General features: G+C 39.2%; 1 protein-coding gene across 3 annotated transcripts in view; it reads left to right on the top strand.

Annotated features, from left to right (window-relative positions):
- The first annotated feature begins 1,950 nt into the window (after nt 1-1,950).
- Nucleotides 1,951-15,675, top strand: part of spoon (A-kinase anchor protein spoonbill) — a 43,883-nt gene continuing 30,158 nt past the window's right edge. Inside the window, exons 1-3 of one of the 3 annotated variants that reach the window (XM_076186392.1) lie at nt 1,964-2,043; nt 8,645-8,759; nt 10,312-12,046. In XM_076186392.1, coding sequence (XP_076042507.1) covers nt 10,325-12,046 — 1,722 coding nt within the window. In that variant the 5' untranslated portion in view covers nt 1,964-2,043; nt 8,645-8,759; nt 10,312-10,324. Of the gene's footprint in view, nt 2,044-7,052; nt 7,188-8,644; nt 8,760-10,311; nt 12,047-15,675 lie in introns of those variants that run through there. The other 2 variants (XM_076185793.1, XM_076187291.1) reach the window with 2 other exon arrangements.

Here is a 15,675-nt window from a genome sequence, read left to right as displayed (position 1 = left end):
GGTGTTGGGAGCTGACCTAGCCACCGGTTGTGCGGGCTGCGTTGTGTCAGCTACCTTTCTCCTTTCCGGGCAGGAATTGGAGATGGCACTGTGGGCTCCACCACATAGGAGACACTGGAGTCTCGCAGCTTCGCATTCCCTATACCGATGTCCATCGGAAGCACACTTCGAGCACCTAGTCAGCTTGGGTTGGGGGCAGGATCGGGAATCATGTTTTAGGGAGTAACATATCAGGCATTGCCTGACCTTGAGGTTCTTAACCTCTCTGATTGATGAAGGGGGCAGATACATGAAACTAATCTTGAGTCCTACCTTAAGAATCTTCTCAAGGTCGGACCTAGATTTCATAGATATTCTGACGAAGTCAGAGGCCGGAAGACGTCGACAAAGACAACATCCGTGTTCCTCTCCCTTAAATCACGCAGAATGGCGTCCTTATCTCCGAGCGAGTCAAGGACCATCCTACCCACGTACATGGACGCTCTAACATGAGTATAAGTGGTTGTTAACCTACGGGGAGAGAATCCCAGCTTCTCCAGCCTAATGACAGTCTTCTTCTCGAAGCAGGCGTCGAGACTTTCCTGATCCATCAAATGGAAGAGGACATTCCGTCTGGGCGAAGCGCACAGGAGCACTGCCTACACACCGCTCAATCGGTTGGCATCGTCAACAAGTGAGATGTCATCCGGGCGTGAGTTGCCTCTCACGAAAACCACTTGGAAATTAGTTCTCATGACGAGGGCGCTTGACGGTAACCCGTATACGAGAATCAGACACGCCAGAGAAGAAAAAAGAGAAAGAGCAGAAGCACCTTCGGAGCAGACGGTCTAGTCACGAATTTTCGTTAGGCGCTAAGAGAAGAGGATATAGAGGGCGGGCAGTGTAGTTGAGTATTGACTTAATCAAGTCAGAAGCTTGTTGCTAGTGTCTTTTGTGTTAACTGTGACCTAGATGCAGACACAGCTAAATGTTTTGTGTTCTTTCTCTTTTCTACGAGAGCGATTACGTTATTTCGGAAGTGTCTGTGTAAGTAAAGTACACCACTGAGTATCAATGGATATTAAGCACTTTTGTGTCTGTGTTTACCCTGAGAGATTTCTTTACTTACGGAGAATAGGCGTTGCTATTGAGTAAGTTTGTTGGGTTAAGCGTGAGCAAGAGCGTGGTGTGTATCCTGCACTTCCATTTTCATATTGTTCAACAACTTTATTTATCTATCCCTTTCTGTGTTGAATACAGATTGGGTTTTTCATTATTTGTTTATTTTGGTTCATTGTATATTCCCATCAACTTTTGGCTCGGAAGTTCCATGTCTACGTCTCAGTTTGCCTCTTACAAATCTAACAGCTTAGTTTCATCTTTACATTTGTTTTTCTTCATCTTCTAGTTCTTGTGAAATCGTTTCTGGTTCTATTGTATTTTCGTTTTGTCTTAACGGTCTATCTATTAGTTTTAAGTTGTTTCACACATTCTTTAACATTTTTTTATTTTCTCACACTCATTCCTGGTAGTTGGTACATATCTCTCGAAACCCAGGTTGTAAAATTTCAATCGGAAAATGGAACTAACATTAAAACAATTCTTTTCTTTTTATATTTCAATCGTTAAACCAAAATTAATATATCATATTATTGTTGGTTCAATGATTACTTAAATCTGAATATAAAGTGTCTTTTAACATCATAAAACAAAAGTGAACAGCTTTCCTCTCATCGTTGTCCACAACAAAGTTATTTAAACTCCCGCGTGCGTGATGTTATTTACTATTGGGTAGGAAGTTGTTTTCTAAAAGATGTTTTCTAAAAAATATGACACAAAGATTCGTTTTATAGTAACATTATTATCTAAATATTAAAAGATTGTAAAGTTTTATTACGTTTACATTTATTAAATATTTCTGTAGATGTTGTATGTACCTAGATAACGAAAACTTTAAAAAACTCGGATGCTTTAGGTATATGCCATGGTGTTATTGGTTATGGAGAAACAGCGTGTTGTTTTACGTTCTAAAGTTGTGAGACTGTGAAAAGAAGTTGTATTAAGGTAGGCATTAGTGAAGTGTAGTTCTACATTTCCAAAAGATAGAATACATAATCCTTGTGGAGTAGATAGTGCAATAAATGAGATATTGAGTGTCTTACAGTAAATAAGGTGATATAAAGAGCTGTGGTTAAATATGCAGTTTACACCAGCTGATTTACCCTAGCAACAATATGTTCTATTTGCCCCTGGACTTGGCACTGAACTAACGTTAGGCATGTGCACAAGAGCTTTTAATAATGGTACTGGAAGTGCATTAGAAACTACATAATAACAATCCAAAACCAGTGTTTGCTGTCATGGGGTAACCAAACAGCTGCAGGAATGTGAATTTTTTCAATTTATGAGAAACGTGATTGGGATGAGTAGCAATTCATACAGTCTTAGCCAGAGTTCCCAGTAGAAGAGTCTTCAGTCCATGTGACATGTCTAATTAGATGAAGATGTAATGCAGTTGTCATAATGACAATATGTTGGTTATAATTTCTGGCATTTAAAGGGGTTTGGACTAATGGTAAAATTTTAGTTGTGCACCTACGTAATATAGCAATAGAGAATCAATCATTAATTTTGTAAATTATTATAGGTCAACATAATATGCGATTTTCTTGGCGGAAATCAATAACAAGTTGCTAAAACCCACTTTCTAGTGAATGAAGTTGAGGCAGTTGAATGATATGCCATGTTTGTTTTGATAGGTGCTGAGGTTGAAGAATTGAAAGGATGTCTATTCTTATAATTCTAACCTAACCTACCAAACCTAACTTAACCTAACCTACCCAACCTAAGCTAGATAACCTATATTTATTATTTAGTACCTCAAATTCTAAAGAGCATCCAGGTCATTGTCGTTGTCAAAGATGCTGATGGCCAGATCATTATTGTACCTCAGGCAATTAACAGATGACGGCAGAAGACCATGTTCTCTCATAAAGTCCAAGGAAGCTCTATTGTCTCGTAACAGTGCTTAAATGTCAGAGTTGGAGAACACCCGGTCCACAACATAAAAGTAATCATCTGATAGTGAATGGACTGGCATGGTGTTTGGACCATATCCTAGTAGCTTCATTCATTAGTAAATTTGCTTTTAGGAATTTTTTTTTTTTCCATCAAGAAAATTGTGTATTACATCCATGTGTTATAATTTACAAAATTTATATTTAATTATGGAATGCTCTATCACATAAGTGTGCACAACTAAAATAATACCCTAATTATTTCCATTATTTCTTTGTTTTGTCATTGGTATATATTCTGGTAAATTTTTAGAAGTGCACACTGATGTGATATAGCAAAAACATTAAATAGTAATTTCAGTGGACAGGGTGCAGGGATGACTCATTATCCAGGAGGTGCTAAGATAAGAGGGAGGGTGGAGGGGAGTGGATCATTGTATTTAGGAATGGAATGGGTGGGAATGATTTTATCCCTTTTTCTTATTGGCTACCTCCCTTGTTGCAGTATTATTTTAGTTGTGCACACCTACATGATATAGCATTAGAAAATTTGATATTAATTTTGTAAATTATATGATTATCTTGGTGGAAAAGAAAAAACTTGCTACAAGCAAATCTACTATCAAATGAAGCTGTTAGGATACGGTCCAGATGCCATGTTGTCGTCTGTCCAGTCCAGTCACTGTCAGTTAGACGATGATTTTCATGTTGTGGACCAGGTGTACTCCAACTTCAGGTGACATTAATAAATGTTGTTACAGAGACAATAGGTAGGTATGTGTGAATCCACGGGTAGTGCCACATTCGCAGATGTAATGTTTACACCTCCAACTTTTGTGACCTGTAATTCTTTAGGTCATCAAGGTTGTCGTCAGGGATGTTGATGGCTGGTTTTGGTATCATATCTGGTTGGACTGTGGGATATACAGGAGTTGCATAGCTTTAAGAAATGCATGAATCTAGCTTTGTAGGACTGTTATAAAAATATGTACTGTGCAAGGTACTGACGGAAGTGCTGAGTACGTCTTCCAGATCTTATGGTCACAGCTTCATTTAATAGTATATTTGCTCTTAGTGGAACTGGAAAGACGTGATTTGACCTTCCACCATTTTCCATGTGTAAATGATCAGATACTGTCCTCTAGTACCTTTGGACTGAGTAGAGTTTGAGGTGCTAGAGTCTGTCCCAATAGTTCATGCCTTTTACACATTCAAACTTGCTGGTGAAGATTCTTTGGGCACTGGCAAGCAGTATTCAACTTTAAGTAGTACAAGGATTTTCCAGTGTAATCATGCAGTCTTTGTCTCTTGGTGTAAATGTTCTGAGGATACAACCTAATAATTTTCTGTTGCTGTCTTTTCTTTCTGTCTCTCTTTGTGGGAACCTGCAGAGGGCTGCTCATGAGCAGCGTGATTTGCAGGTGCTTCATGGGGGAATTAAGGGTTGGGGACAGGATTTGGACTGGGAATTGGGTTAGGATAAGGGTTAAGGGTTGGATTAGAATTAGAGTTAGGACTGGGATTTGTATTGAGGAGGGAACTAGTGGTGGGTGATCTTATTTCTGAAAGTTTCAAGAGTGGGACAATACATGGAATGGGAGATGATTCCACTCTTGGATACTGCGGAGTAAAATGATTACTTGAATATGTTGGTGCTTGTTTGGTAGGTGTGGTATTAGGTTGTGACTGCCTCAAGTTATTTGTGTATTTGTTGGGTGTAAGTTTCTTTGTTTATAAGTGAAAGCAGCAATGACTGCAACAGCACTGTAGGAGAGAGGCCAAATGCAGAGTATGGGATCCAATGTATTTAATGTTTTTGAAGAAGCCCTGCTGGGCGAAACATTAAATACATTGGATCCCATACTCTGTGTTTGGCCTCTCTCCTACAGTTTTTTGTTTATGTCAACTAAATTGTTTATGATTTTGTACATCATTTGTTGTCTGTGTATTCTCATCTTGTTTCAAGTGGTTCAAGTCTAATATCTTGTTTTAACCTAGTTACTGATGTGGTGTGTCTGTAATCACGTTTGATCCATCTTGCTGCTTTATTTTGTGTGGACTCTAATTTGCATATGTCATTGTAAATGTGTGGATCTCGGATGGCATCACAATACTCTGAGTGGCTGAACAAGTGTCTTATAAGCAAGAATTTTGATGTCTGCATTGCATCTCCTGAGGTTTCTGCACAGGAATCTCAGGTCTCTGGCTGTAGCCCTGATGCTGTTCACGTGTGCCCCACGTCGTGTCTGCTGAAATGTGGACTCCCAAGTATTTGTGGTGGGAAACTGTCTAGGTTTGTGTTGTGTATAGATAAATTGGATAGATTGGTTAATATGGGTGAGTCTAATGTGGTGACATTTGTCAGGTCTAAATGCAGGGCTGTGGAGTCGGAGTTGGAAGCAATTACGGTGGCACTGGAGTCGGATTCAGAAAAAATATACCGACTCCAACTCCGATTCCAGTTAAATCTACACTTTATAAGGCCTTTTTCATGATCTCACCTTGAGATGTGGTGTAGTGATGGGCCTTTGCCATATCTCAACAGTTTGAATTTGGTTTTGTTGAATTTCATCTTATGGCCCAGATGTACACCTTTTCAAGGTACTTCTAGAGGAGGTTGGTATCTTTGATCCCCTTATTTCTTTGGTGGTTCTAGTGTCATCTGCAAATGATATGTTGGACTATATAACTGTGCAGTCAATGCTGCTGATGAGTACTAGGAACAGGAAAGGGCCTAGCACGGAGCCCTGCGGGACACCACTTATCACTGAAGATAGTTCCGAGGCTGTCCCATTGATGGTTATTTGTTACTGTCTGTCATCATCCCATAATATTAATTTGCCAGAAAAACATTACTAAGAAATTTTTATGGATTTGTCGTAATATAAGTGCATGAGTGGATGAGACAAAAGTTCACATATTCCAAGATAGGTTAGGTAATTGCCCCCAAAAATAAACATTTCCTAGTTTCTTCACTTCTTTGAAATGAAAATATTGGCATGCGCTTCATTGACTAACATACTAAATTTATTTTCAAAATTCAGTACCGCAATTATTCTGGTTCATAAGAATAGTGAATTGGACCCATTTTGGCAAATCTGAATGGAAATTGTAGAATCAGAACCAATTGTCATGAAATGGAGTATAATTTAGTTTGATAGGAATGTTATGCTCTGCTTTTAAGTGATATTTTGTCAAAATAATTTGATAGGAGTGTTGTTTGGTCATTTCTGTGCAAGACATTGTATTTTTCTTATTTTTATATGCTGTCCCGAATCAGAACTGATTTGTCATGAAATGAAGCATAATTGAATTTAATATAAGTGTTATGCTGTGCTTTTAAATTGTATATTGTAAGAATAATTTGATAGTGTTGTTTGATAATTTTGGTGCAAAAGGTATTTTTTGTATATTCATGTTTTGTCCTTAATTGGAATCAATTTGTCATGAAATGGAGCATGATTACAGGAGTGTTATGCAATGCTTTTAAATTTTATATTGTCAAAATAATGTAATAGGAGTGTTATTTGATTGTATTTCTCTCTCTCTCTCTCTCTCTCTCTCTCTCTCTCTCTCTCTCTCTCTCTCTCTCTCTCTCTCTCTCTCTCTCTCTCTCTCTCTCTCTCTCTCTCTCTCTCTCTCTCTCTCTCTCTCTCTCTCTCGCTTTCTCTCTCTCTCTCTCTCTCTCTCTCTCTCTCTCTCTCTCTCTCTCTCTCTCTCTCTCTCTCTCTCTCTCTCTCTCTCTCTCTCTCTCTCTCTCTCTCTCTCTCTCTCTCTCTCTCTCTCTCTCTCTCTCTCTCTCTCTCTCTCTCTCTCTCTCTCTCTCTCTCTCTCTCTCTCTCTCTCTCTCTCTCTCTCTCTCTCTCTCTCTCTCTCTCTCATGGGTTTTACTGTAAAATCCTTATTGTTGAACATTTCCTTCCTCAGTTTCTTACAAAAGCTGCCAAAAAAAAATTGATTGCCAGCACAAAGAAAAACTGTCCCATTACATGCCTTACTTCAGAACATGTCCAAAATTACCTGGGGTTTTCCCAGTTTGTCAAAACAAGACTGATTTTCTTTATCATGTTTTCTGCTTTCATTCTGAAATGTCTTGTACAAAAATAATTAAACAACACTTCTGGGGCATTCTCTGGCAGACAAATGTCGAACACCCTCATCTTGCCAATTTTGCTGAAATTTGGTTTATAGGTATGTTTTGGGCTCAAAACACATTTCTGAAATATTAAGGTCAATCTGAACAACCATTCAGGAGATACGAGTTCAGATATTTTGAGGTCATATGAGAGGTCACTAACATTTAGCAACCAATAACTAGGGTAATAAAAGTCATAGTTATGTAAATGTATATATGTTTAGAATCAGAAAACACAAGGAATTTGATTATTGGAGTTTTAGAACTCTAGGTTGAGAAATAAAAATCCCACTTTAGCAAAATTTTGAGGTCAAGATTTGACCCCTGGAATATCAAAATGGAAAACATTTTGTAGATGAGAAAAATGAAGGCATAAGCTTTGGCTATTAGGATTCGCAAACACTTGGGGAAACAATCATTCCATGTCCACATTTTCCTTCACAATGGTGTTATAACATCAGGTGATAAGTAGAAAACACAGAGAAAGGGAGAGAGGTAGAAGGTCAGCTGAGGGCCTGGGGTTTAATCCCTACTCCTGGTTGTCTTCCTAAAGCATGTCTGTGCTCAGTCACATTAATACTTTTACCTTTCCAAATAGTGTCCTCATCCATGTTTTTCTTTCTTTTCTCTGATCTCTGCCTTTTGTTGATAAATTTGTTTAGTTCTACTCTTTCTATTTCATCTCTCCTACTTTTGATCTGCATGGTCCTCCTTCTTTTAATTAGGTCATTTTTAGCTTTAGAATGTTTGTTTTCTCCTCCTCACCTCCTCATTTCTCACTCTATCCAGCCTAGTAATCCCTATCATACTTTTCAGACACCTCATCTCAAAAACATTCAAACTCCTCTCTTCCTCTCTCATGTTCCATGTTTCTGCCCCATACAGTGCTGTTGGCACAATCACTCCTTCATACAATCTCCTCTTAGCATCCATTCCCAAATGTCTATTTCTTATTATACTTTTTAATCCCCCAAGGCATTTACTCACTTCTCTCAATCTACATTCTACCTCCACCCCCACTCCTCCCTTTCCTGCCACATTCGCACCCAAGTATCTAAAAATATCCACTTCCATGTATAAGTTGAACAGCCAGGGCAACATAACATCCCTGACAAAGTCCCACCTTTTACCTCGAACCACTCACTCTCTCCATTTCTAATCCTGACACATGCTCTACTACTACTCGTAAAAATTCCTGACAGCTCCTAAAATCTTTCCTCCTGTCCCATATATCTGCAAAACCTCCCACAATGCTTCCCTGTTTACCCTGTCATAAGCTTTTTCCAGATCCATAAAAGCCCAAAAAACATTCTTACCTTTTCCTATAGCTTTCTCACATATCTGTCTTAGCACAAAAATCTGATCTATGCAACCTCTACCTGTCCTCACCAATCCCTCTGTTCCTCTCCTAATTCTCTCAATCAAGATCCTCCCATAAGTCTTCCCAACTACACTCAACAAGCTAATCCCTCTGAAACTACTACACTCACACTTGTCCCCTTTTCCCTTGTAGAGTGGAACTATACAGGCACTCCTCCAGTCCTTCGGCATTCTACCCTCTCTCCAACAAACCTTAAACAAATTAGTCAAGAAATTTGTGAAGGTGTTAGGGCAGAAGAAGAAAAAAAGTGAGTTCTTTTCTAAAAATTAATGCATTACTACATATTCTTTTTAAATTCAGTACTCTAATGACATTGGTATTATTTATGTTCAGTGATTTGTTATTGAAATAATTTCTTAAAAGAAATAGCTCTTCAAATTTGAAAAAAAGTTCTTACCTGATGGGCTCCCATATTGCCTGACAGAGCTGGTAATAGGGAAACCTCACCCTGACAGTACTCCCAGTTTTCCCATTAAAAAAAAAAAATTGGCTTATGTAGAAGTATGATATCAGAAATCTGATGCTTTGTATATTCACAGTATGTGTCTATGAAATGCATACTTATGCACTAGTTATAAGAACATAAGAATGGGGGACACTGCAAGAGACCACAAAGCCTATACTAGGCAGTTCCATGTCTCTTGCTACCTATCATCCCTATTCATAAAGTTATCTAACCTCTTAACCCAATGTTTCGACACTCACTGCATGGTTACTAAGTCTATTTCATTCATTAAATAATCTGTTGGTAAACCAATTCTTGCCACTTTTCTTAAATTAATTTTTTTCTAATTTGAATCCATTACTGCAAGTCTTGCCCTGCTGTCTCAATATGATGACCTTACCTGCATCACCCTTGTTACGCATACATATACCAATGGCTTTTTCCCCCTTAGAAGGGAAATAGCCAAAAAACAAAGGCATAAAATCTACTCCCACCCATTCCATCCCCACATACTCCGCTCCCATCTCCCTCCTCCTTACCTCTCATCTTGGCTCCACCTGAATAACAGGTCATCCCTACATCTCGCCCACTGCCCTGGGTCAGAAGCAATATAGCAAGACACAGCACATCCACAGCAAGGCTGCTTCATTTAATCAGTGACCCCCCTCTCCATCCCCTCATGCAGAAAAAGAGAAGATGGGGAGAAATCCCTTTGGGCTGCATTAAAATATCATTCACATATACTCCCTCATCCCCCATTCCCTTTCATGCATCACAACATTATCCATACACAAACATTCTCCATTCACCCCTATCTTCTCTCATCTCCCTTCCTTCTTCAACAAACATTCCCCTCATTCCCAATGCACCTTTTATCCCATCCATTCATCTCCTCCTTGGTTGCCTCTCATATTCACTCATTCCACCTCTGCCTTCCATGCCTCTTACTATTTTTTTTTCACTCATTCTTTCCATATGTCCAAACCATCCCAATACTCTTTTATCAGCCCTGTCTTCCAACTCCCTTTCCCTATTCTTCTCCTCACCTCATTTCTCACTCTATCCAGCCTAGTAATCCCTACCATACCATTTCATCTCAAACACATTCAAACTCCTCCTGTCTTCCTCTCCTTATGTTCCATATTTCTGCCCTATACAGTGCTGTTGGCACAATCACTCTTTCATACAATCTCCTTTTAGCATTAATTCTCAATTATTTCTCATTACACTCATTATAGCTTTCATCTATATATGGTACTTTATTGCATATAAGTTAAGAAAAATGTTTATTGTTGTTCATTTTACTTTTTCATTATTCATTCCGTTGGAAGTTAATTTTTATTCTTACTTTCAGAGCTTTTGAAGTGATGAAGGCAGCATACCTAGTGGGTGCTGTTGGTACAGGTTGTGCCTTAGCACTTTTGTATTTGAAGAGTTGGAAGAAGGATGGACAAACTGCAGATGACAGTTCTACTGGTCATCCTGAAGAGACAGATGAAATAGACAAAAATGGGACCTCGGATAATGTAGAAGAGGAAATCAAAGAATGTGAATCACACTCAATTGAGACTTGTTTGGAAAATGTTTACAAATTTGAAGAATGTGGAAGTAAACCAAAGGATTCTCTATCACAGGAGAAGGAGGGTTGTCAGAAGTCAGTCAGTATTAGTGAAGAAAGGTTTAGTACAGTTTCAGAAGATTTTATTGTTACCCAAAGTGTGAAGTTTGAAGATTTGGAGTGTGAGGAAAATGATCATGATTCATGTCACTCAGTATTAAATGATAATTTGAACTGTGCATTGGACTTAGCAAAGGGTAAAGAGGATAATATATTACATGATAATGCAGACCAGTTTTGTAAGCAGTTTGTTACACCATCAAAACAAGAGGTTCCTAATTATGATGACAGAAATGGCAGTTCAGATGTGTTTGTAAATGAGACTGTGAAAAAGGGCAGTGAATTGAATCGAGAAATTACTGTTGAAATTTTTGTAAATGAGACTGTAGAAAGGGTCAATGATGACATTGATTATGCTCAGGTTGGTAATGAGGTTCCTGCCAGAAATGAATATACAAAGATGTGTGAAGATGACCTCTTGAGTAGCACAGTTGAAGAAACAAGCAGTACATGCAGGCAGGCCAATAATGAGAGTAGTTGTGATACTTTGAACCAGCAAGAAGATAATGTTACCATGGGACAATTAGACCTAGAGGAGTGTGTGGCTGGTACTAGAGATTCCATACTTTCTACAACAGCAGAAATCTTGACTAAAAGTAAGGAAGATACAGTTCAACAGTCGAGTGTGGCAAACATTTTGACACAGCCTAAGGAAGATCTGGTAGAGCAATTAAATGTAGCTGAAAAATTTACACACATTGAAGAAGGTCCAACTGAGAAGTTGGGTGTGGCAGTAACTTTGACACCGGTAGAGGAGGCTATAATAGAACCATTGAGTGCCACAAATATTATAAAACATTCTGAGAGTGAAAAGGAAAGCGTTTGTAAAGGTCCTTTGGGAGAAAATGTGGTAGAGCTTTCCCATGAAGAAAATATGGGAAAGCAGTGCAAAGATAATGAAAATGTTCCACTTGCTACAGAAGACATTGAACTTTCTGAAGCTAATGACATAGTTGAACCTGAAAAGAAAGAAGACACCTTTGAACAGTCTGTGGATGAATGTTTAGAACAAAAGCAGGACTTTTGTGATGCTGAAATTTGTTCAAAGAAGGCTGAAGAAATGTTTGAAAATGATACAGATGATGTACAAAGTTTTTGTGAAGGAGTTAAAGATAGAAACTGTGAACAAATACTTGGAGATGACATTAATTGTAATGTAATTGTTAGAAATAATATAGATGGAATTGAAACAAGTACAGCAGTTGAAAACCAGACACGTCTTCACAGAGATTCGGAAAATCATGAAGCTTCCACAAGTGACTTGTCTTCTGCAAGTGAGATATCAGAAATAGACAAGGTACTAGAAGACTCTGCCTCAACAGAGGTGTCAGAGACGAACAAGATACATCAGGATTCTACAAGTGATTTGGAGCAAATTTTTTCCAAGCAAGTCTCAGATTCTGTTAGTATTGTAAGTATCAGTTATTTCAGTTTTACACTATAGATGCTTTTGTTCATATCAGTCAGGTATATTTCATGTACATAAATTAAACATTTTTAAAGCTGGATGCTCACACTCAAATTTTTAAGTTTATTGGCTCATCAATCTTGGGTGGTCATGATTTCAGCAGACTTTTATTGAATTGAGAATTTTTTTTTTTTAACTACTGTTATGTCTTAAGTGTTGAAGAAGTTAATTGATTTTAACCCATTCACTGAGGACTGTATCTCATCAGTTCAAATTTTTTATGCCTGATGATGCCCTATTCATGTTTGGGTCTGATTCTATTCACTTGAAAATAGAAAATAGAGATGGGGAGACTGAGGCTATCCTGGATCCATGTGATGCCTGTGATGTGTTTTGCTCTCATTAATAGCAGATTTTATTTAGCTGAGGAAAGAACCCTTAGGTGGACTCGTAACATCAATGCATATCATACTGTACCGTCTTCAAACGAAACAAGAAACCAAACAAATTCTCAGACAACAAAACAGAAATAATCACAATCCAAAACAAATATAAAGAAAGCAACTTACAGCATTACAGATATTTAGATACCACCCACTACATCAACCCCACCCCTCCCCCACAAGGTTATATTCCTTGATTTTAACCACTGCTCACTAACAGACAACATATTGGCGGTGATCTGAATGCACATCACCCAATCTGGTATAACACACAAATAGTAGGTTAAAGAGGACATAGATACTAGAACAACTCCCTTATGTATACATGGTAAACTCCAACAGCAATCCCACTAGACATCCCCTTTAACAAACCATCAAACAACATCCCTGGCATAACAGTGTGCGCTTCATCCCTGCAAACACATACATAGGAAACCATCATACAAAACCTCCTCAGATCTTTTCCAGGTAAAAATTGCCATAGAACTAGAGGGGAAAATACAATCTGTATACTAGAACATTCATAAACTACAATAAAAATAAAAGCAAAATTGCACTGAGGATATAGAGTAAATTTTGAGACCATTAGCATGCAGTGCTTGACACAGAATTGGTCAGCCAGGGCCACCGTGGACCAATGTAATGTCAAAAATGGAAATACCCTTAAGGGGGTAAATTTGTGTGTCATTTGAATGTGCTTCCTACCATTGTAATGTTGCAGGTAGAGATAATCATGCAGGTTGAGATAATCATCCCACCAGAAACCAACATGCTCGGCTGTTGTCTTACCATAGTGGGAGAGGACTTGTGCCACTAGTGTCAGATGCATCCCTGCTTCTTGACCCCCACCACTGCTTGTTCTAAAATCCCCCTCCAGTGTTGTGAACATAGGTTCTAGTAAGGATTTATCACAGAAAACCATTGCCCAGATAGTAGCCCTAAAGAAATCTAATCATACAACAAAGGAAATAGCTGAACAGGTTGGCGCATGTTCATGAAGTATTAGACGCTGGATTGCCAAGTTTCACTAGGAGGGTAGTGTCTCCATTCCCACTCAGAAAAAGAGGTCTGGAAAGGCACTGAAGACCAGTTGAAGGGCCCAGACAGTTGTCAAATGTCAGGTTGAGTCTGATTCACAAGTGACTGCAAGGAAAATCAATTAAAGTAATCCTGAACTGTTTGGTGAGGTGTCAGTTCGAAGTGTGATTTGTAGGATCATGGCTCTTGGGTATATGAGTCACTAACCTGTCAAGAAGCCTCTTCTTACCCTTAAACAGAGGCACAGTAGAATCGCTTTTGCCCAAAAATATAGTGGTTGGGATAGTGACAGGTGGCTGAGTGTGTTGTGAAGCAATGAATCCACTTTTACAGTCTCTGACAGTAGAGATGGAAATGTGTATCAGTGGTGTGGTAGCAATCCTCTTGACCCATGCTACATCCAAGCTATTGTAAAACACCTGGACTTGCATATGGTATGGGACGCATATACTGGTTATGATACTGCTAAACTTCAGGTACTTCCTAAATACCAAACAGTGAACCAGTGTATATATTTAGAGCTATTGTGTGACTTTCCAGACACATTTGATGATATGTGGGCAGCCATCTTTCAGCTAGATGGGCCCCTGTACACAAGGCCAAGTCAGTGAGTGAATGGTTGGATGATTATGCAATTGAGTATACCAGAGACTGGCCTGGTAATAACCCTGACATAAATTCCTTTGAAAACTTGTGGGAGAAAATGAAATGTGGTTTACAGGGGAAAGATGTCTCTTTTGTACCCAAGCTGGAGAAGGAGATCCAGGAATCATTGGCAAGGATACCACAGGATACACTTCATAACCATACCCTTTCTGGCCTAAAATGCCTGCAAGAGGTTATCAAGAGGAAAGGGTGCCCCGCAGAATTTCAATTGCGAGTGAAATAACCAAAGTTATTATATTTTTTATATTTTATTAATATTTATTTGACAATATTGGTGCAATTTCTATGATTTTCAACTGGACAGAACAATCTTGTGTCAACACAGTAACTCAATTTCCATCCAAGGAGCAGTAGATGAAACAGTAGTGATTCAGAAGGCAAACAAAACACAAAACCCCAACAACACACAAAAGATAACCACCCTGTAAAAGAGAAATAAACCAAAAAGCAAATATACCTAAACAACAAGAAAAATAACTAAAGCAGTTAAAGTAAGATATGAATTTACTATTAAACAACAGACAGAAAGAAAGCTGGTATATGTATCTACATACATACATATACCAAGGCTTTTTCCCCCTTCCAAGGGAGGTAGCCAAAAAGGGAAAGGCATAAAAACACTCCCACCCATTTCATCCCTAAATACCCTCCACACCCCTCCCACCCTTCCTCTCATCTGAGCACCTCCTGGATGACGGGTCATCCCTGCACCCTGCCCACCGCCCTGGGTCAGAAGCAGTGTCGCAAGACACAGCACATCCACAGCAAGGCCGCTTCATTTAATCGGCAACCCCCCCTCTCCGTCCCCCTTTGCATATAAGGCGAGGACGGGGAGAAATCCCTTCGGGCTGCGTCAAAATTTAGTCACACATACTACCCCACCCCCCACCCCCCCGCCCATTCCTCCTCATGCAGTCACAACATCATCCATATACAACCATTCTCCACTCACCTCTGTCTTCCGTCCTCTCCCTTCCTTCCTCAACAGACATTCCCCTCTTCCCCAAAGCCCCCTTCACCCCATCCATCCACCTCATCCTAGGACGTCCCCTCATGTTCACTCCCTCCACATCTGCCTTCCATACCTCTTTTACTAGTCTTTCTTCACTCATTCTTTCCATGTGTCCAAACCATCCTAATATTCTTTCATCAACCCTATCTCCCAATTCCTTTTTTACCCCTGTTCTCCTCATCACCTCCTCATTTCTCACTCTATCCAGCCTAGTAACCCCCACCATACTTCTCAGACACCTCATCTCAAACACATTCAAACTCCTTCTCTCTTCTTCTCTTATGTTCCACGTTTCTGCCCCATACAGTGCTGTTGGCACAATCACTCCTTCATACAGTCTCCTCTTCGCATCCATTCCCAAATGTCTATTCCTCATTACACTCTTTAAACCACCAAGGCATTTACTCGCTTCTCTCAATCTACATTCTACCTCCACCTTCACTCCACCTTTTCCTGCTACACTTGCACCCAAG

This window comes from Oratosquilla oratoria, chromosome 1 (assembly GCF_046742065.1).
Source record: "Oratosquilla oratoria isolate Oo_2021 chromosome 1, ASM4674206v1, whole genome shotgun sequence".
NCBI lineage: Eukaryota > Metazoa > Arthropoda > Malacostraca > Stomatopoda > Squillidae > Oratosquilla > Oratosquilla oratoria.
This window is presented reverse-complemented; position numbering and strand designations above follow the sequence as displayed.